General features: G+C 41.2%; 1 protein-coding gene across 3 annotated transcripts in view; it reads left to right on the forward strand.

Annotated features, from left to right (window-relative positions):
• LNX1 (ligand of numb-protein X 1) overlaps positions 1–24,023 on the forward strand; it is a 289,799-nt gene that overhangs the window by 211,865 nt on the left and 53,911 nt on the right. For all 3 annotated transcript variants that reach the window (XM_069744472.1, XM_069744473.1, XM_069744474.1), the window contains 2 exons: positions 15,230–15,407; positions 21,111–21,345. In XM_069744472.1, the coding sequence (XP_069600573.1) occupies positions 15,230–15,407; positions 21,111–21,345 (413 nt within the window). The remainder of the gene's footprint in view (positions 1–15,229; positions 15,408–21,110; positions 21,346–24,023) is intronic.

Consider the following 24,023-nt stretch of genomic DNA (forward strand, 5'->3'; position numbering starts at 1 on the left):
ATGCTTGTACCCTCTGAACTATTATGCTTGGCAAAGTCCCAAAGTGTGATAACTTGCATTGTACATTAGCCTATCGACATAAACGCGTAAGTTAAAGTGACGCCATTATGGTTCTATTATTTTAACGCAACCCGTGACCAATAGTTCTCATGCGTCAAGATTAAGTAGACTACACTTACTTCATGGTGCCGATAGTTGTTTGCTATGTATTTTATTGTGGAGTTTGAGGAAAACGTCCTCATGGTTGAAATAGCCCAGTACTATATATATTCTCGTTGCAATTCCATGGGCTCTACTAGGTGGTCAGCAAATGTAAGGTGGATACTGGATGAATTGGGTAGATGTGAGGGTTTTTTTTTACTTGGTTTTTACCATTACTTATGTCCATTAGTGGATAGGAGAAGTGTCCTTGTTTCGTTGTGTTCAAGAAATGTGGAAACACCAACCATAGTGGATTGTTCTGTGCTGCTGCCTATGTCTGTTTCTTTCCTAATGGTTTCAACATCATGGAGCACTGATAGACTATGGCAGATCATATTTGCCCATTTTGGACTCTTTATTCTGCCTTGTTGAAAGACAAAGTGTGTCTAGGTAGCTGTGCGTCATTTTTGCTGAATTTTTAATTTGGAGTCTTGATGGTAAAGCAACATTTCTGATATCTTGTTGTATCATACTCTATGTTTTATACGGTTGATGGCCAGAGAAATGAACTGAGAAATTCAATAGCATTACAGAATGCTGTAGATAAGCCCCTGATGCCGGTGGCCTTAGTTCTTACACGATTTTTGAGGTGACAGATTCCCTTTATCCTATAAGTTCACATACTGTTACCCCTTACACACATGTGATATTGGATCATTTTCCTAGTTCAATAATTCTGATTTGTTTCTTGATTCAGTTCTCTTTCACCAACTTCACGTTTATTTAGAAATATGGAATATTCTGAAAGGTTCACAAACTTTCAAGCACCGCTGTGTATAAAGTGACTCTTTATCTCAATGAATAGCCTACATTCAAAGCTAAGGATTACTAGTATAGCGTACTGTAATCTCCTAATTCCACATCATGAGAAGCTTTCTTAAAGTCTGAAACAACAATCCAGATGTCTCCCGTCAGTAATTGCACAGATAGCATTAGTAAGGGACAATGGAGTGCCCGGCATTATGGGGTGCAATAAACATAGATGTTCCTTACCGGACCTTATGAACTATGTCTTTGCCTCCTTCTTAGGTCTTTTATATATGACTCAAGCTATATACACAGACGTATCTCTTATTGCAAAATGTAACATGTTATGATAACAGCTGTCAGAGGCTTAACTTCTTTGCTGTGTCTGGATTAAAGCGTAGATCAGCAACCCTGTGACCACATCCCAGCATCTGGTTCATAGCACGCCGACTCCTGGAACCATCATTCATCTTTACATTGAAGACCATTGGTTGCTGTAGAAATAAATGTTAGAGCGCGGCGGTGATTTGCATGCTGGGATCTGGAGTGCACAGCTGGGTCACCAATCCGTCCCGGACAGGAGGAAGAAATGTCTTTCCCTAATGACGTGTTTGAGCCGCCACTCTTTAAACAAAGATACATCTGGGCAAATTGTTGATAGAAGAGAATGTTACAATTGTATTAAACTGACCTTAATAAAGCAACCATGTAATCATTGTGGTAATGGAGATATAAACAGGATAGGTTTAAAAGGGAAGAGGGCTTAACTATTCACTGCAAGAAGACCATAAAAACCAACTAAAAGGTTAAAAAGCACAACACGCCCTACCGTAGCTATGATATTGGGGATATAAAAGAATAACTTGATGAAACAGTTTTGTTTTAGGCCTCAATCAGACATTCGTGCCTCACATACATTTTCTGCTTCTCACTGATTGGACACTTGCCCATTATTGTTTATGGGGCTGTTCACACATCCCTGTTTTTTTTTTCGCAGACTGAGTGCCTCTCCCCCCCCCCCAAAAAAAAGAGATATGTCCATTTTTTTAAAGGGAACCTGTCACCCCGAAAATCGCGGGTGAGGTAATCCCACCGGCATCAGGGGCTTATCTACAGCATTCTGTAATGCTGTAGCTAAGCCCCCGATGTTACCTAAAAAAGGAGAAAAAGACGTTAGATTATACTCACCCAGGGGCGGTCCCGCTGCTGGTCAGGTCAAACGGGCGTCTCCGGTCTGCTGCGGCACCTCCTATCTTCATTACAAGACGTCCTCTTCTGATCTTCAGCCACGGCTCCGGCGCAGGCGTACTTTGCTCTGCCCTGTTGAGGGCAGACAAAGTACTGCAGTGTTCAGGTGCCGGGCCTCTGACCTTTCCGGCGCCTGCGCACTGCAGTACTATCCTCTGCCCTCAACAGGGCAGAGCAAAGTACGCCTGCGCCGGAGCCGTGGCTGAAGATCAGAAGAGGACGTCTTGTAATGAAGATGGGAGGCACCGCAGCGGACCGGAGACGTCCATCCGACCTGACCAGCAGCGGGACCGCCCCTGGGTGAGTATAATATAACGTCTTTTTCTCCTCTTTTAGGTAACATCGGGGGCTTATCTACAGCATTACAGAATGCTGTAGATAAGCCCCTGATGCCGGTGGGCTTACCTCACCCGCGATTTTCGGCGTGACAGGTTCCCTTTAAATCTGGGTCATCTATCAAACTCATCCATCCAATCAACAGTTTCATGAAACAAATGGACAGCATCGAACTGCTGTCTGTTTCTAATGTTTAACCCCTTCATGACCCCAGCTTTTTTCAGTTTAGTGTTTTCGTTTTCGGTCCCCTCCTCTTCACAGAGCCATAACTTTTTATTTTTCCGTCAATATGGCCATGTGAGGTCTTATTTTTGAGGGACGATTTGTACTTTTGAACGACATCATTGGTTTCACCATGTTGTGTATTAAAAAACGAAAAAAAAATTCCAAGTGCGGTTAAATTGCAAAAAAAGTGCAATCCCACACTTGTTTTTTGTTTTGATTTTTTGCTAGGTTCACCAAATGCTAAAACTGACATGCCATTATGATTTTCCAGGTCATTACGAGTTCATAGACACCAAACATGTCTAGGTTTTTTTTTATCTAAGTGGTAAAAAAAATTCCAAACTTTGAGTAAAAAAAAAAAAAAATTGTGTAATTTTCCGATACCCGTAGCGTCTCCATTTTTCGTGATCTGGGGTCGGGTGAGGGCTTATTTTTTGCATGCAGAGCTGATGTTTTCAATGATACCATTTCGGTGCAGATAAGTTTTTTGATCGCCCATTATTGAATTTTAATGCAATGTCGCAGCGACCAAAAAAAATGTAATTCTGGAGTTTTGATTTTTTTCTCGCTACGCAATTTAGCGATCAGGTTAATCCTTTTTTTTGTTGATAGATCGGGCGATTCTGAACGCGGCGATACCAAATATGTGTATGTTTGTATATTTATTGTTTTATTTTGAATGGGATAAATGGGAGGTGATTTAAACTTTTAGATTTTTTTTAATTTTTTTCATATCTTTTAAAACTTTTTTTTTACTTTTGCCATGCTTCAATAGACTCCATGGTAAACTAGAAGCTGGCAGTTCTGGAACAAACTGGGCTCTGCAGCGTTTACACTCTCCTGCTGAAAGTCCAAGCCAGGTGGGCTGGACATGTGGTCAGAATGCCTGACAGCCGACTACCGAAACAACTGCAGTAAAGAGAACTGTGCCAAGGAAAGCGAGCAGTTGGGGGGCAGAAGAAGCACTATAAAGACTGCCTTAAAGTGTCTCTCAAAAACCTGGAAGTCAACACCAATGAATGGGAAGAGCTTGCCCTGGATCGTCCAGGTTGGCGGGGCAGGATCACCTCAGGAGCACGTGCAGCTGAAGATAGGAAAATCTGTGACGCAAAAAGAAAGCGCGCTGTATGCAAGGAACAAGTAGAATCTGATGTCCTGACCACATCTGCTTCCTTATGTCAAGTATGTGGGCGAACCTTCAGGGCCCGGATTGGACTCATCAGCCACCTCCGGACCCATAACTACTAATTCTCTTCTAACCCTGAAGTCATGGTCATCTTCGAAAACGAAGGATGAACATCATAGCCTGATCGGCTCTGCTACATAAGAGCAATGCTCAGATCGCTCCTGTGTGGTAGAATTGCTACATTGCTAAGAGCACCGATCACACGGTGGCACTCACAGCAATCTGGCATCAACAACCATAGAGATCTTCAGGAGACCTCTGGTTGTCATGCCGATCACGTGACGGGGGTCTGCGATGCACGCATTTCAGGCCCGATAGCCGGAAGCGCTAGATGAATGCCGCTGTCGCGATTCCACCCTCCGCTATTGCGGGCACATGTCAGCTGTACTAAACAGCTGACTATCCTGGCTTTGATGCAGGCTCACCGCCAGAGCCCGCATCAAAGTGGGGGTTCTGTCCTCGAACGTACTATTCCATCCGGGGACAGAAAGGGTGTTATTAATGATTAGGAGAAGGATTATTTGTTTGCATATGTGAAAAATGGATGGCAAGCTGATGGTAAAAATGGGCACATGAACGAAAAATGAATGAGAAATAGATCCAGCCAGGAAAAAAGGATGCCTAAAAGATGCTTTAGGCTTCATTAAGATGTCCTGGATTCTTCACATATGCAAAAAAAAAATGGTTGGAGTGTCATCAGTGTTTTGCATCTGATTTTCATCAGTGATTCATAACTGATCAGTGTGTCATCAGTGTTTTTCACATATGGATAAATAAATTAATTACGAAAGTTCTATATTTTATAATATTAATCCAAGACAGCACACAGTCTGCGCAAACTTGCATTATGACTTTTTAATCTTTGACTAATGAAACACAGATAAATGAACAGCCCCATAGTCTATAATGGGTAAATGTTCTAACTGTGAGAATTACAGAACACTCGGAAGGGAACACAAGAGTCTGAATGAGGACCTAAGGTGTACAAATGTAAAGGGGTGGTCCAGTACCTAAAATTACTTTTCTAAATATCTCTCTCTCTTTACATCATAACCACTTTTGCAAATAGCTTTATTGTTAATCAGTAAATGTGTTATTTTTCTATATTTTCTGTGACTTTTTGTTGTCACAGGAGGCTGGGGCTGCATTCACTTCCTTGCAGAATTTGTTGCCCCAGGTGGAACAAGACATCATCAGGGGGCAGCGCTGCAGTTACTTATTACAGTTTCTTGGATTGCCACCCTCTGAAGATGCCCTGGATCCATGGTCATGGTGATAGTATCTGTGGGAGATGTGAGTGCAGTGCTGGCTCTCTGCTTCTATCTCAAGCGCTGCTGCTTCGAATTGTGAAGCAACATGTAGAAGCAGTGAGTGACTAGCGCTGCCCCAGAGCTTCTAGCACCACCCTTAAATGAATTATCAGTGGGCAGCGCTGGTGTTACTCACTACTTCTATCACCACACTTTTGTTATCAATAGGTAAAAACAGAAGTAAATATGCTGAAAATTAATACACTTCCGTTTTTAGACACCAAAAGTCAAAGAGTGCAAGGGAAAAATAGTCACTGTTGCTGCTATAAAATATTGCATTTTTTCAGCACGAAAAATGCATGTAAAAAACACTTCAAAATACTATGCATAAACAAGCCCAAAGTTGCAATACGTAAAGGTATGGATAATACAGTATAAAAAAATACACATCACCGATTGTCCACATATTAACTCCACTCTGCAAAAAAATGGCAGAGATTATATTTAGCTGTTTGGATGAACTGTCTTGTTTTACCATCCATATAAAAAGATCTGGATTTCATGTTTGAGTTTGTTGTGGCTCAGTCCCATGGTCACTGCCGGAGAGTTTCTAAACTTAGAACATATAAACTTCTTCACACATGTTATGGTAGAAACAGAAGAAACACTAAAGATTCACCTACTACTAGAACCGGCTTGTACTGAACATTTAGGCAGCAGAGAGTCATGGGGAGAATGCTTCCAGGTCCTTCTTTCATACCTGCAGTCCATCATTTTTTATATATGCATGTTGTAAAATCACTAAAATCTGTGTGAAGTTGAATGATTTGTCCATTTTATAGTAAATTAGATCAATTTCATAGAGCGATAGTATGAACATTAGAAGGTATAGTGTAGGCTCGGAAGAATTTTTTGGACTCTACCATCAACAAAACAGATTTTTTATTTTGTTATTTTCGCTATTAAAAAAAAAAAATTAGTAATGCCATGTGGCATTTTTTCTCAGTGGTCGCCTTGACACATGACACAAAACTCCCCATAACTTACAGCTATTGGATGATGCAGCCACATGACTCTACAGCCTTGTGGGTCAACATAGGTTTTCAGCGGTGCAGTTTTTAGGTAATTGGCTGTGGGACCCTCAGGTGTGACTCTATTACCCTAATGAAAGGGTGCATGCCTGGTTGGATGCTAGTTTAAAAGCATAGTTCACATTATCTCTATATTAACAAATGCCACTTACTAATATACAATTTTCTGGGAGAAATACTTCATTTTATGGAATAATGTCAATACTTTCAGCCATGACTGTATAAGTAGTACAGGTTCTCCTCCTGCACTTGTTATTACAACCTTCGTCAGACCGCACAGCCCTCCTGTCCATAAATGGCTGCTTATGGAAAAAATGAACAAACCAGTCTCCTCCTACAGCAAAACAGTAAGAAACGAGAAAATTGATTCTAAATAAATCAAATTAGTTTAGAATTTCCCAAAATTTACAAGTTCTAACTAATCAAAATTTTTGTGAATTCGATTTGCAGAATTGCAGCAAAATGGCAGCCAATCAGGTGCTATTTTGATGGATTCATATGGGCAGGAAAGGGTTAAAAAATAGGTTAAAAAAAATCATACCTTGCAACTCAACTGTCCCTGCTTTTGCAGCTCTTCATCAGTCCTCTGCTTGTTTCCTAGGTACCAGATCAGCTTTGGTTCTGGTGCCCTTTTTCATAATGAAATGTGAGAGCTTTTCCTTTATGTTTTGTTCCGAATCTCAGTCCTTTGAATGTTCAATGAGTAAGGACTGAGATTCAACATGTAGGAAAAACGCTTACATTTATTTATTCCTATAGCACTTGGAATGTTCTGTCTTTATTTCATTTCACTAATAAAAAAAAATACATTTTTTTATCCAACAACGTCCGGATATCCCTACCTTTTCCCTACCTTTTCCTATTGCTACCACCGAGCAGAAGTGGTCGAGTTGAGGATTCTCTGGCTACTTCAACGTGGGTGAGCTGGATCACACTCTCTAATTTAATGAAGTGGATCCACATGTTCGGCCGCTCTATATTACAATTAATAGGATATCCCAAAAGAACTGAACAGGCCAACTAGACTGCTTAAATTGTGCAGCTTGTGCCAAGAAGGCTTCACAAGAAAAGTAGCATCATCGTGGTCCAGGTCATTTGGTACCGATCTGAGAAGGGGAATGTTCCTTCAAGACTTGGGTCATAGAATTCTACATCTTGGATGGTCACAGAAATGTGATTTAAACAGAGAATAAAACAATGGAGAAGATCTTAATGTTTAATGAGAGACCATAGAGGAGGAAAAAAAAGAAATGAGCTCCGGTAATGACCGTAATGCATTGCTAAAAGCTCATTACATGGGATATGACAGAAGTAGGTCAGCTGCATCTATCAGTGAAGACTTTTCAGTTTTGGATCCTATACCAAATCCTTGTGATTTGCTGAATGGAATAAGCGAGGGAGATAAAGTCCGGCGTTGTACTATGTTCAATGACTGTCACGTGTTGTGTCAGCTCGGCAGCTGTAGGGAGCGGTTCGATCTGCTTTCTGTGCACATGCAGCTGTGGCCTGTGTGTGAGACACATGTTACTTCTTCCAATTTGGGATTCTCTGATATAAACATTAATCTTGCTGCAAACATGGAAATGTAGGCACGGGCTGCATCGCGTTGCGTGTCATGTCTTGAATGGGTCACTTTGGAAGCTAAGCTGCAGTGTAGACATAGCCAAAATGTAAACTGATAATAATGCCTGCCAAAGTTTATATTGCAGATGATGTGTCACTTGTGGTGGTTTGTATCTTCTAAGTCTAACGTGTTTAAAGATGTGCTAAAGGTCATTGGCGTAAAGAAGCTGTGTATCTTACATGTATAAGTGCGTATGATTGCACAACCCCAATTCCAAAAATGTTAGGCACTGTGTCACATAAAGAGAAAACAAGAATGCAAAGATTCGGAAATCTCTTATAGACGTATTTTATTCTCAACAGAACATAAGACACAGATCAGAAGGTAAACGTTGGACATTTTTCCATTTAATTTGAAGAAAATTACGGTAACTAATTTAGACATTGACGGCAGCAAGACGTCTCAACAAAGTTGGTACACGACCATGTCTACCGTTGTGTAGCATCTACTCTACTATGTCTGAAAATTGAGGAGACAATTGCCCTGAGTTTGTTTGATGTAGGATTCTCACTACTAACAGTCTTGGGGCCTGTTTATCGGAATTTCCATTTTATAATGCACCAAATGTTTTTATTGGTGAAAAGTCTGGACTGCAGGCGGCTTCTTCTGTGAAGCCATGCTATTGTGATGGATGCAGTATGTGGTTTTGGACTGTCTTGCTGAATTACACCAGGCTTTCACTGAAATAAACATTGTTTGGATGGAAGCATATGTTTTTCTAAAACCTCTTCAGTGGCATGTAAAAGTTTGGGCACCCCTGGTCAAATTTACTGCTATTGTGAACAGTTAAGCAAGTTGAAGATGAAATGATCTCAGATAGCTTTGACCAAGGTTTCAGACCTTAATTAGCCTGTTAAAGTCATGGCTTGTTCACTATCATTGTTAGGAAAAGTCAGGTGATGCAAGTTTCTCATCTTTGCAAAAATCCAGCCTCCTCTAACCTTATGCCAAAAAAATTATAGCCATGGGTTCTTCTCAGCAGATACTAAGCACTCTGAAAATAAAACTGGTGGAGGCCCACAAATCAGGAGAAAGCTATAAGAAGATAGCAAAGCGTTTTCAAGTTGCCCTTTCCTCAGTTCGAGATGTAATTAAGAAATGGCAATTAACAAGAAGAGTGAAGATCAAGATAAACAAAATTTCAGTGAGAGCTGCTTGTAGAACTGCTAGAGAGGCAAATAAGAACCACCACTTGAACTTCAGAAAGATTTAGCAGACTCTGGAACTATGGTACATTGTTCTACTACCCAGATTGTTATGATCTGGTGGCCTAGGAGCAGCATGTGACGTACTCTGGAGAAGGTGGCACCTGTACTGACCGCAGACCCTGAACTTAGCAGCGCAACTAGAATAGCCGTGGGATGTACCTAACACTCCCTAGACACCTCGACACAGCCTAAGGACTAACTTCCCCTAAAGATAGAAACGGAAAACTATCTTGCCTCAGAGAAAATCCCCAAAGGATAGCCAGCCCCCCACAAATATTGACTGTGAGAGGAGAGGGAAATGACAAACGCAGACTGAAATCAGGATTAGCAAAGGAGGCCTTACTAGCTAAAAAGAAAGAATAGGACAGAGAACTATGCGGTCAGTATTAAAACACTAGAAAATATCCACCACAGAAAATACAAAACTCCACATCTGACTAAAGACATGGAGGGTATATCTGCATCTCCAGAGATACCGCTTGGCTGCAAAAAATCCTTTCACAGACAAGCTGGACAAGACAAAACATGAAAATGCACTGAACTATAAGGCCCACAGCATGTGGACAGCAGAAACAAAGCCAGGACTTATCTTTGTTGAAAAGCACAGCAAACAGGAGAGACCAGAAGGGATGTGAATCCTCCAAAAACAATGGATAACTGGCACTGACTAAAGGATCAAGCAAGACTAAATAGCTGAGTCCAAATTGCAAAAAGTGAACACACCTGATAAATGCTGCGATCCACAGACAGCAGCACTACCACTCATAACCACCGGAGGGAGCCCAAGAGCAGAATTCACAACACCAGATACACCGGGACAAATATGGCCTTCATGGAAAAGTTATCAGAAGAAAACCTCTCCTGTGCCTTCACCATCAAATTTAGTATGAGAATTATTACAAACGCACACCTAAACAAGCCTGATTCATTTTGGAAACAAGTCCTGTGGACTGATGAGTTTAAAATAGAACTCTTTGTCTATAATGGTCAAAGGAATGTATGGAGAAGAAAGGGCACAGAATTTCAGGAAAAGAACATCTCACTAACCATTAAGCATGGGGGTGAATCAATCATGCTTTGAGGTTGTGTTGCAGCCAATAGCACTGGGAAGATTTCATGGGTAGAGGGAAGAATGGATTCAGTAAAATTTCAACGATGTGAATACTTTTCTGCCCAATGATGACAGAAGTATTCTGGGAGTGATACCTTTATTGTGTAACCAGAAAATAATATGTTTACTGTGATACCTTTATTTGCTAACGCGAAAATAATATGTTTGCATTTTCTAGTTAGCCAATAAAGGTATCACTCACAAAATACTTCTGTCATCATTGGGCAGAAAAGTATTCAACCAAAAAACCAAACACAACAAGGATCCTTAAAATATAACTTTTAATAATTCAAGCTAAAAACTGTTTGTTCCAATTTCTGAAACATAGCTATTTAAAAAATGCAGCTCATGAAAGCCAAATACGAACTACCTTGCCCTGTCAGGTGCCCTATTCCTGGTCCCTACCTGACAGCGGAGGTTGGCACCCTAAGTTTCTGCAGTAGGCGCCCCCGCTCCTCGACGACTGGCCCTAGTAGCCCTAAATAAACCCTATATTCCCTAGAAGAGACGTACCAGATATCACTACCCCAAAAAAATGAAAAAAAAATAAAAAATAAAAAAAATACACAAATTAGAATAGAAAAAAATAAAAAAAAATAAACATAGCAAAAAAAACAAAAATTTGCTATTTTCCACCAGGCAAAAAGTCCCTGAAAGGGGATAATAGAAAATATCACAGCCAAATGGGTAAGAATAACACCAATGTCTCATTTATCAAAAAAATATCAGCGGGCCACTCCATCCCATATTTATACTTTAGGGTAACCATATAATTCTGTACATCCAATGACGTTCCCTAAAAGAGACGTACCCAATACCAATACCCTCCAAACAATGAAAGCCTGCACCTTTATATCTCTGTGGCATTGATCCATGTCCCCTGATGAACCCCCAGGATTCTCACGGGGGGGGGGGGGTGAACGCGTCGGGCAGAATAGGGAGGATATCCCGGCAGGAGACAAATGGAGCTGGATGATCGTATAACCACCCACAACGCCTCTGGGACGCAGATGAGTAGAAGCGTTTGATACAGCACTGAACTATGGGGTGTTTTTGGACAGTTTTTTAACCTGCTCTGGTGGTCCCCTGTTTTTGCTGGGATGTCTCTGTGCTGATGTGGGCCACTGTCCTATTGAGAACATCATACATCTGGGAGTCATTTGACTTTTGAGAAACTTTTGGACTTGCAGAACTACATGTTTTTCTTAAAGTATAAATGTAGGATGGAGTGGCCCGCCGATATTTTGTGGATAAACGAGACATTGGTATTTTTACCCATTGGGGTGTGACTTTGTACTATTCCCTCTTAGGGACTTTTTTGTCTGCTGGCAAACAACAAATTTGTGTTTTTTTGCTATGTTCATTTTTTTTTTTTTTTTTCATTCCTAGTTTTGCAGTTTTTTTATTTTTTATATTCCTTTCATTTTTTGGGGGGTATTGGTATTGGGTACGTCTCTTTTAGGGAACGTCATTGGATGTACAGAATATATTTATTGGATAAATGAGACATTGGTGTTATTCTTACCCATTTGGCTGTGATATTTTCTATTATCCCCTTTCAGGGACTTTTTTGCCTGGTGGAAAATAGCAAATTTTTGTTTTTTTTGCTATGTTTATTTTTTGATTTTTTTCTATTCTAATTTGTGTATTTTTTTTTTTCATTTTTTGGGGGGTAGTGATATCTGGTATGTCTCTTCTAGGGAATATAGGGTTTATTTAGGGTTACTAGGGCCAGTCGTCGAGGAGCGGGGGCGCCTACCGCAGAAACTTAGGGTGCCAACCTCCGCTGTCAGGTAGGGACCAGGAATAGGGCACGTGACAAGGCAAGGTAGTTCGTATTTGGCTTTCATGAGCTGCATTTTTAAAATACCTATGTTTCAGAAATTGGAACAAACAGTTTTTAGCTTGAATTATTAAACGTTATATTTTAAGGATCCTTGTGTTTGGTTTTTTGGTTGTTTCTAGGATCCTGAAATTATTTGTTTTGAGTGGTTCCTTTTTTGCAGAAAAGTATTCACATCGAGTTTTCTGGCTAACACGGTACCACAATACAATTTGTTATTGTACATCAGTAAAATTTCAACACACCGTGAACAAACTAGAGTGGGGGGAACTCTAGTTTGTTCACGGTGTGTTGTTTTTCGTTTTTGGTGAGCCATTGGTTGTTGGTTTTTTTAGATGCATATTTAATAAAATTTGTTCTTTTAGGGTAATCCATGATTACATATATATTATTATTACCCCGTTGTACTTACTTTAAATTAACACATCAGTAAAATTTCAACAAAATCTTGATCCAAACATAACACCATCTGTAAAAAAAAAAGCTGAAGTTGAAAAGAGGATGGCTTCTACAAATGGATAATGATCGGAAACACACTTCAATACACAATAGACTACCTCAAAAGGTGCAAGCTGGAGGTTTTACAATGTCCCTCACAGTCCCCTGATCTCAACATCATTGAAAATCTGTGGCTAGACCTCAGAATAGCAGTGCATGCAAGACAACCCAGGAATTTCACAGAACTGGAAGAATATTTCAAGGAAGAATGGCTGAAAATACCCCAAACAACAATTGAAGAATCTTGGCTGGATACAAAAAGTGTTTAGAAGCTGTGGTTCTTGCAAAAGGGGGTGTCCAAACATTTGTATTGACCCATTTTCTTTTGAGAAAATGCCTTTGAGTTACAGTCATGTAACTTAGTTGAAAATTGATCCTCCAGCTGCTTTCATTAGTGCCACTTACTTTTCCAACCTTTTGCTAACCCTGAACCAACTTTTTTGAGATGTGTTGTTGCCATCAGTTTCTAAATGACTTACATTTCTTCAAATGAAATGGAAAAATGTATAATTTTCCCTGTTATTTGTTCTGTTGTGTATAAAACATGGCTGTAAGAGATTTCCAAATATTTGCATTATTGTTTTCTTTTAACTTTACACAGTCCCAACTTTTTGGAAATAAAGTTTTATGTACAATATATACTGTAATAGTTGTATACATATGATCTTTGTTTTAAAGGATATGTACTCTAACTTTTATTGTTTGAAAGCAAAATAAAAATGGAGAAATACAGTATGTTTTATGTTTACAGCTATTATGCAGGATTATGTGTCTCCATAGTTACAGACTACAAAGAAACCTTGTGCAGTCCTACCTTGCAGTCATGTGAAAATCTCCCATCTATAATCTCCCAACAATAGCAAACCCCCAAAAATGAGCCGCAGCATAAGTTGGTATTTATGGAATGTATAGGAGCATGTTCACACTATGGCCATTTAACGGTCAAATCCCAAGACAATAACAAAATGTGAACATTCCTTTTAGTAAATAGTAATAATATATGTAAATAACATGGGATACTTAGTTATAACTATTTTGATCAAAACAGCGTAAAGGCCATCCCATGCCGACAAGGTGTATCCAATCGGGACAGTCCTAGCTAATATTAATGTAGAAAAGCCGCGGAGACACCATCACGTGTTTCTCAACGCAAGCAATAAATAGCCGGGTCTTTCACTGGGAAGGAACAACCATGGGAAGGGCAGCATCCAAAAAGGAAAACCACCTATGCCAAAACATGGTATCCATCCACAGACAGCTGTTTCAGGGTATTTGCCCCTCATCAGTGTGGAGTAGGAAACCGGCTATTAGGAGCAGTGCTTCTGGGTGATTTTGCAATGCATCTCTGGGACCGGAAGCTGGCGGAAGGTGCGAGCGCATCGTCGGACTACGGAGGGTGAGTATAGCAGGTTTTTTTTTTTTTAATATTATTTTTAACATTAGATTTTTTTACTATTGACGCTGCATAGGCAGCATCAATAGTAAAATGTTGGGGACACACAGGGTTAATAGCAGCGGTAACGGACCAATCAGCGACATTGCCGCGGGATTTAAATCGTGCTTCGTAATTTAAATCCTACGCCAATTCTAACGTAAAGGGTATTCTAGAATATGCATGTCCCCGTAGTATATGGACAATGATGATTCCAGAATTCGCGGCAGACTGTGCCCGTCGCTGATTGGTCGAGGCAACCTTTATGACATCATCGTCGCCATGACAACCATTATGACATCTACGTCGATACTGTGCCCGTCGCTGAATCAGAAACGTGGGATTTCTACGTCCTTTATGACATCATCGTCGCTGTGCCTGTTGCTGATTGGTCGAGGCCTGGCGGCCTCGACCACTCAGAGACGCGGGATTTCCTGGACAGACAGACAGACAGAAAGACAGACAAACAGACGGAAAAACCCTTAGGCAATTATATATATAGATACTGCTCTCATCTGGTGACAGATTCTTTTTGATTTTTGGTGCTTCATATTTGCATTACTTTTTGGTGCTTTCACTGTGTCACCGTTGCTAAGCCCTGGATCCAGCTTTACACATCTTTGTTTGACATGGAGGGACTTACCCTTCAGGGTCAATATTTTCTGTAAAATGTCTAACTTGTATTTTTCCATAGTTGGACTCAGAACTTAATTTTAGATCAAATTTTTCTAAAGACTGTATCATGTAGTGTTGTATATAGTAGAGAGAAAGCGTGTGTGTATTGGTTTGTGGTAGGTTATTTGAAGCCGACAATCAATAAAATAGTCTGTACTGGTTTACCACATAAATATAGGGATTTTCTCACGAGTCGGTCTTAATGGCACTATCTGGTGATATCCAGATTATGTAAGGTTGTTTTGTTTGGACATTCCCTTACTTTTCAAGCCATATTTTTATAAGAGTACCTATTGTATTTCTGTGCAATAAAGCAATAATATGGACAATTGCTCAATATAACTGATTTGACATGAATTCGGTATATTTTTCATTGTCATCACAATTGTCTCACAGTTTATATTGATTTTATTAACAAATAGTGTTGACTTGTTGGTAGACATAAACATTTGTATCATCATTCTATAACAAAATAATACCGTATACAATGTATATAATATTTATGCACCTATATTCTTTTTCTCATTATTACGCCTTCATCATTTTGTTACCAGAATGCTAATCGGACAGTATTGTGCGTGGAGAAGGTTGTGAACATTGTGAAGGAGCATTCAGAGTCGCTCGGCATGACAGTGGCAGGCGGAGCATCAAACTGGGAGTGGGACCTGCCTATTTTTGTCTTAAGTGTAGACCCCGACGGAGTCATTGGGAGAGATGGGAGAATAAAAACAGGTAATCTTCTTTGTTGAGTCATACGTCTCAAGAGCTGTCACAAATATCTGAAGGGCTGTCACAGTGTAGAGGGATCAGCTTTATTCTCATTTGCACATGAAAACACGAGAAGCAATGGAATGAAATTGAACGGGAGAAGATACAGATTAGATATTAGAAAAAACTTTTTGACAGTGAATGTGACCAATGAGTGGAACAGGCTGCCACGAGAGGTGATGAGTTCTCCTTCAATGGAAGTCCTCAAACAGAAGCTGGACAGACAGTTTCCATAGAACAGTATAGCAATCACTCACTGAGCAGAGGAATCGTGAAATGTAGTCAGATATCCGCACATTCAGACAATGGAGAAGATGGAGAAGTTAAGTTCTCCATCTTCTCCAGACCTGTCCTCCGATTCTTGCATGCAGGAGAATCGAATCACACTTGGATCAAACTGAGATCAGAGTTTGAGAGAAGTGTGATTAGTATAATTGACCCAATTCTCTCAAAGGAGAGAACATTCACTCATGTGACCCCGGCCTTAGCTGGAGGCTGCTGGGAGGAGTAAGATTCATTTCCTCCCAGTAGCCGGGCTTTCAGGGCTCTCAGTGCGGCAGCCAAAGGCTATAGAATGCTAGTAACCTTTACATTTACCCCATAACTGCAAGATAACAGTGTTTGGGGACATGACCGGTTCCCTTTAATCCTTTGCATAGCACCTTATAACAAAACTTGTAGCTATCTACCGCCGTAGATAGTGACATGGAAAACTGCAAAACACATCACCAAAAATCCGTAATACATCTAATGTAGAAACGTAATTCAAACAGTGGCTCGCTTTCTGCTCACACATTCCATTTAAAGTGTCTGGTCATAGTTCGATCTGCAGGTAGAAGGTTTATAGTGTAGACCTGTATGAACACAGGGAAATAAAAGTGATGAAAAGTTTGTCTTTCCTGAGTTCTCCTCATTCATAAGCTTTCTTTTTGACATTTCGGTTTCAATTAGAATCATTGTCAAACTCTTATGTCTTAGTGTCTGCTGGCTTCCATCAGTGAGCAGAACATGGCAGGGTGAAAGAATGTGTGAGGGTCCGGAGTCACTTATCTAAGCTGTGCGCACATTCCACATTTCCCACAACAGCCCGATTCTGAGTGCAGTCTCCCACTTTCCTGTAAACTCTGTCAAACAAGATGTATCATCAGTGACCACACAAGTGACATGATTTTTTCTGTTACTGGAAGGTCACGGAGACTCAGCAGTGACTACTTTGATGCTGCTTTCTCCTCGTGTGCTGCTCCTGGAATGAGTGGGGGAGGATGTTTTGCTTGTGGTCATAGTGGAATGTTGACATGCTGCACATAGCTGGCGTCCTGCTGTCACAGCACAAGGTCACACGTCACACGTTCCAACACCTACATGTCCGGAAAGAATGAGTGGTGTGTGTGTATGTATGTGTGTGTGGGTGTATATATGTGTGTGTATATGTGTATGTGTGTATATGTGTGGTGTGTGTGTGTGTGTCTGGAGAAATGCACTGCTCAAAAAAATAAAGGGAACACTTAAACAACAGAGTATAACTCCAAGTAAATCTAACTTCTGTGAAATCAAACTGTTCACTTAGGAAGCAGCACTGATTAACAATCAATTTCACATGCTGTTGTGCAAATGGAATAGACAACAGATGGAAATTATTGGCAATTATCAAGACACCCTCAATAAAGGAGTGGTTCTGCAGGTGGGGACCACAGACCACATCTCAGTACCAATGCTTTCTGGCTGATGTTTTGGTCACTTTTGAATGTTGGTTGTGCTTTCACACTCGTGGTAGCATGAGACGGACTCTACAACCCACACAAGTGGCTCAGGTATTGCAGCTCATCCAGGATGGCACATCAATACGAGCTGTGGCATGAAGGTTTGGTTTGCCTGTCAGCGTAGTGTCCAGAGGCTGGAGGCGCTACCAGAAGACAGGCCAGTACACCAGGAGACATGGAGGGGGCCATATGAGGGCAACAACCCAGCAGCAGGACCGCTACTTCAATCTTTGTGCAAGGAGGAACAGGAGGAGAACTGCCAGAGCCCTGCAAAATGACTTCCAGCAGGCCACAAATGTGCATGTGTCTGCACAAACGGTTAGAAACTGACCCCATGAGGATGGTCTGAGTGCCCAACGTCCACAGATGGGGGTTGTGCTCACAGCCCACCACCATGCAGGATGCTTGGCATTTGCCACAGAACATCAGGATTGGCAAATTTGTCACTGTCGTCCAGTGTGCTTCACAGATGAAAGCAGGTTCACACTGAGCACATGTGACAGATATGACAGAGTCTGGAGATGCCGTGGAGAGTGATCTGCTGCCTGTAACATCCTTCAGCTTGACCAGTTTGGCAGTGGGCCAGTAATGGTGTGGGGTGGCATTTCTTTGGAGGGCCGCACAGCCTGTGCTCGCCAGAGGTAGCCTGACTGCCATTAGGTACCGAGATGAGATCCTCAGACCCCTTGTGAGACCATATGCTGGTGCAGTTGGCCCTGGGTTCCTCCTAATGCAGGACAATGCCAGATCTCATATGGCTGGAGTGTGTCAGCAGTTCCTGCAAGATGAAGGCATTGAAGCTATGGACTGGCCCGCCCGTTCCCCAGACCTGAATTGAACACATCTGGGACATCATGTCTCGCACCATCCACCAACTTCACGTTGCACCACAGACTGTCCAGGAGTTGGCTGATGCTTTAGTCCAGGTCTGGGAGGAGATCCCTCAGGAGCCCGTCCACCACCTCATCAGGAGCATGCCCAGGCATTGTAGGGAGATCATACAGGCACGTGGAGGCCACACGCACTACTGAGCATCATTTCCTTGTCTCGAGGCATGTCCACTGAAGTTGGATCAGCCTTAACTTCATTTTCCACTTTGATTTTGAGAATCATTCCAACTCCAGACCTCCGTGAGATGTTAGTTGTGATTTACGTTGATCATTTTTCGGCTTTATTCTCAACACATTCTACTATGTAATGAATAAAGATTTACAACTGGAATATTTCATTCAGTGATATCTAGGAGGGGGGATTTTAGTGTTTGCTTTTTTTTTTTTTTGAGCAGTGTATACAGTACATATAATGGGAATTATGTGCAGCAATAACTCAGATTGTGTCTCAGAATTGAAGAATGGGTTTCTGACTTAAGATGGAGATCAGGCTGCTGAGATGGTGAGCAATGCATTTGATAACACCTGGCTATGGGTTTTAAAATCTACCTCACATCTGATGCAAAACCTATAGAAGAGCACTGTCTTGATGTCTTCTTCCCCCCCACAACAAGTTAAAAAGACACTTAGTTCACATATCAGTCTAATCTGTGTCTCAAAACAATCACCATTTACCATTATCTCTTTTTGAATGGGTGGTTCCCTTTCAAAAGCATTCAGCCAGAATTATCAGTGCTGGAACTTCCTTTCCCTCATTATCCAACATACATTTCTTTTGTCATTGTAGTCTAAAGGGGTAACGGTTCTCGTTATTGAAAATGACAAGCTGAGCCTGGCATGTCAGTGTGAGGAGACTTATAAGCCAAGCATGGGAAATTGAATATGCCAATTGTCTCTTCAGACTGTACATTGTCAGCAGGCTGCCAAGTAGTGGTTAGGGTAGGGTTACATAGATTAGCCTGACTGAACTGCACATGAGATATAGTCAGGCAGTGATAATGACCTGCCGATAAAACACACAGACTAAGGCCGGCCTCACACTAGCGAGTTTTACGGACGTATGAGCGCATAAAATACGTCCGTAAAACACGCATTACACACGGCCCAATTATTCTCTATGCCCCAGCTCCTATCTGCCGTAGTTTACTGATCCGTATTATACGGCTTTCTACAGCCGTAGAAAATCGCAACATGCTGCGTTTGTCACCGTATTGCGCAAAAAAGTCGCCAATAAAAGTCTATGGAAGCCAGAAAAATACGGATTACACACGGACCAGCAGTGTGACTTGTGAGAAATATGCAGCGGTGTTAGAGAGAAAAGCCGGCAATTCAGTGCGGTGTACATCCAGCAGAGGGCGCCTCACCGCGAATGAAGGTAACTACAGGTCATTGACCTAGTTTCCATTCATTCGCTGGGGTTTTACAGTCAGGAGCACAGCTGCATTATAGCAGAGCTCCTGGCTGTAAAAAAAATTAACCCCTTCAGATGGATTTACATTGTGGGACGTGACAGATCCTCGGAAGGTATGTATATTGTTGGTTTATTATTTTTTCTTTGTCACAGAGCAAGGGTCTTCAGGTGGATTACCAGAATAATAAAATATTCAAACAACCTGTGTTTTTATTTCATTAAAATACTTTTTAATAATGTGTTTGTGTTTTTTTTAACCATTTCAGACTATTGGATTAATAATGGATAGGTGTCATAATTGACGCCTCTCCATTATTAATCTGGCTTAATGTCACCTTACAATAGCAAGGTGACATTAACCCTTCATTACCCCATATCCCACCGCTACATGGGAATGGGAAGAGAGTGACCAAGTGCCAGAATAGGTGCATCTTACAGATGTGCCTTTTCTGGGGTGGCTGGGGGCAGATGTTTTTAGCCAGGGGGGGCCAATAACCATGGACCCTCTCCAAGCTATTAATATCTGCCCTCAGTCACTGGCTTTACTACTCTGGCGGAGAAAATTGCACGGGAGCCCACACCAATTTTTTCCGCCATTTAACCCTTTAATTTAATAGCTAGAACGCCCAAATTTTGCACATACACACTACTAACATTAGTAGTGTGGAATATGCAAAAAAAATGGGAATATGACATGGTTTACTGTATGTAAACCATGTCACATATCATGTCGGGTTTTGGAAGGAGATAACAAAAGCCGGCAATTGAATTACCGGCTTTTAAGCTATCTCGCGCTGGATGAAATATTAATATATATATATGTATATATATGTAAATGTATGTATATATATATATATATATATAGACAGTACATATGTTTTTATTATTTTTTGAGCACATGGATCTCTTGTATATCCGTATGTCGGTTTTGCAAGCCTGCGAGAAAATCTCGCAGTACGGATGCCATACGGATTACATACGGAGGATGCCATGCGCAAAATACGCTGACACACCCTGCCTACGGAGGAGATACGGACCACTATTTTGAGGACTTTTCTGCGTATTACGGCCGTAAATTACGGACCGTATTTTTATACGCTGAGTGTGACGCCGGCCTAATAAGTGACACATTACTGGAATCAGGCTCTCTTGCTCTATATTATGCTTCCCTCAGATTAAATTGCAAAAACAGCTGATGGATTGTCATAAAATTCTATGGAGATTGGACAATGGAGAATAGGAGGGAGAATCTAGGGGCAGACACAGACATTCTGCTGTAAGCTCTCCTGACAGTTACCGTTCTCCATAAAACTTTATAAGCACCAATTTCCTGATGGGAAGATCGGTGTTCACTGAATACAGTGTTTACCCATGAATTGATAATTATGAGTAGAAACAATCAGTCCAGCAAGACAGAAAAGCATATTTCTCAAATAAAGAACAGAATATACTGTAACAAAAATGTTTATTTTACTATTGATATATGGAAAAAAAAATGAAACCAGTTATTAATCTTTTAAATAACGTGTCATTTTCTAATGATGTATTCCATGTAACGTGCCAGTGTGGTTTATGCTAAGACATATTCTGTTTCTTTGTTACACAGGTGACATTCTACTGAATGTCAATGGTGTAGACCTTACAGGAGTCAGCCGTAGCGAAGCCGTGTCACTACTAAAAAACTCTTCCTCCTCTTGTGTGGTTCTGAGAGCCCTGGAAACGAAAGAATATGAGCCAGAGGAAGACATCAGCAGCGACTCCCTGCTCATGGAGCCGGTCCAGGATGGCATTGAAAACCGAGAATGGTCACCAGTCTGGGTCATGTGGCTGAAGCTGCCTCGGTGAGCTTTGACATCTCATCTCTTACAGAGAGTGGGTGGAAAGATTTCGGTTTCTTGGGCTGCTCTCTCCTCTGGGTTTATTATTCACTATGGTGACGTTTCCTAATTAATGCCAGATTTGGCTTTCAATCTTTGCATATCTGTGTGTTTTCTTTTTCTAATTGGATATGTGTAGGTCTGTAGTGAAGACATAGCACAGGAAGCACCGGCGATGATGAAGCAATGTTCTCATTTATGAGGTCTTTCTCATATTCCGCTGCCATTCCTCTGTGGCTGCGCAGTCATCAATTGATCTAAATATGCCTGCAGCAAAGACAAAAATCCTAGCTAATAACCTGCCAATAGAGTGTTATTATTGTGGTTAGATGCATTTCCTGTACATGGATCACGCAGAAAGACAATTAGAACACGGATCAATAATCTAGAAACAATAGATTGTGACAGATGCTATGACGGAGCTGATAATGGTTGATGCACACTTCGACAGTATTGATAATGGTTAATGCGCACTTCGATAGTATTGATAATGGTTGATGCAAACTTCGACAGTGTGGATAATGGTTAATGCACACTTCAACAGTATTGATAATGGTTAATGCGTACTTCGACAGTATTGATAACGGCTGATGCACACTTCAACAGAATGGATAATGGCTGATGCACACTTCGACAGTATTGATAATGGCTGATGCACACTTCGACAGTGTTGATAATGGCTGATGCACACTTCAACAGTATTGATAATGGTTAACGCGTACTTCGACAGTATTGATAACGGCTGATGCACACTTCAACAGAATGGATAATGGCTGATGCACACTTCAACAGAATGGATAATGGCTGATGCACACTTCAACAGTATTGATAATGGCTGATGCACACTTCGACAGTATTGATAATGGCTGATGCACACTTTGACAGTACTGATAATGGCTGATGCACACTTCGACAGTGTTGATAATGGTTCATGCGCACTTCGACAGTATTGATAATGGCTGATGCGCACTTCGACAGTATTGATAATGGCTGATGCGCACTTCAACAGTATTGATAATGGCTGATGCACACTTTAACACTATTGGTAATGGCTGATGCAGACCTTGACAGTATTGATAATGGGTGATGTACACTTCGGCAGTATTGATAATGGCTGATGCACACTTCGACAGTATTGATAATGGTTGATGCACACTTCGACAGTATTGATAATGGCTGATGCACACTTTGACAGTATTGATAATGGTTAATGCACACTTCGACTGTATTGATAATGGCTGATGCACACTTCAACAGTATTGATAATGGCTGATGCGCACTGCGACAGTATTGATAATGGCTGATGCGCACTTCGACAGTGTTGATAATGGTCAATGCGCATTTCGACAGTATTGATAATGGCTGATGCGCACCTCGACAGTGTTGTGTGGTTTACCCCCACATATGGGGTATCAGCGTACTAAGGACAAACTGGGCAACACCTTTTGGGGTCCAATTTCTCCTGTTACCCTTGTGAAAATAAAAAATTGCGGGCTAAAAAATAATTTTTGAGGAAAGAAAAATGATTTTTTACTTTCACGGCTCTGCGTTATAAACTTCTGTGAAGCACTTGGGGGTTCAAAGCGCTTATCGCACATCTAGATTAGTTCCTTGGGAGGTCTAGTTTCCAAAATGGGGTCACTTGTGGGGGAGCTCCAATGTTTAGGCACACAGGGGCTCTCCAAACGCGACATGGTGTCCGCTAACGGTTGAAGCTAATTTTTCATTCAAAAAGTCAAATGATGCTCCTTTCCTTCCAAGCCCTGCCGTGCGCCCAAACAGTGGTTTACCCCCACATGTGAGGTATCGCTGTACTCAGGAAAAATTGCCCAACAAATTTTAGTATCCATTTTATCCTTTTGCCCATGTGAAAATGAAAAAATTGAGGCTAAAATAATTTTTTTGTGAAAAAAAGTACTTTTTCATTTTTACAGATCAATTTGTGAAGTACCTGGTGGGTCAAAGTCCTCACTATGCATCTAGATAAGTTCCTTGGGGGAGTCTAGTTTCCAAAATGGGGTCACTCGTGGGGGAGCTCCAGTGTTTAGGCACACAGGGGCTCTCCAAACGCGACATGGTGTCCGCTAACGATTGGAGCTGATTTTTCATTCAAAAGTCAAATGGCGCTCCTTCCCTTCTGAGCCTTGCCGTGTGCCCAAACAGTGCTTTACCCCCACATGTGAGGTTTTGGCGTACTCAGGACAAATTGCCCAACAAATTTTAGGATCCATTTTATCCTGTTGCCCATGTGAAAATGAAAAAATTGAGGCTAAAAGAAATTTTTTGTGAAAACGAAGTACTTTTTTATTTTTACGGATCAATTTGTGAAGCACCTGGGGGTTAAAAGTGCTCACTATGCATCTAGATAAGTTCCTTGGGGGGTCTAGTTTCCAAACTGGGATCACTTGTGGTGGTGCTCCAATATTTAGGCACACAGGGGCTCTCCAAACATGACATGGTGTCCGCTAAAGATTGGAGCCAATTTTTCATTCAAAAAGTCAAATGGCGCTCCTTCCCTTCAGAGCCCTGTCGTGCGCCCAAACAGTGGTTCCCCCCCCCACATATGGGGTATCGGCGTACTCAGGACAAATTGTACAATAACTTTCGGGGTCCAGTTTCTCCTTTTACCCTTGGGAAAATAA

The sequence above is a fragment of the Ranitomeya imitator genome, chromosome 1, assembly GCF_032444005.1.
Source record: "Ranitomeya imitator isolate aRanImi1 chromosome 1, aRanImi1.pri, whole genome shotgun sequence".
Classification (NCBI taxonomy): Eukaryota; Metazoa; Chordata; class Amphibia; order Anura; family Dendrobatidae; genus Ranitomeya; species Ranitomeya imitator.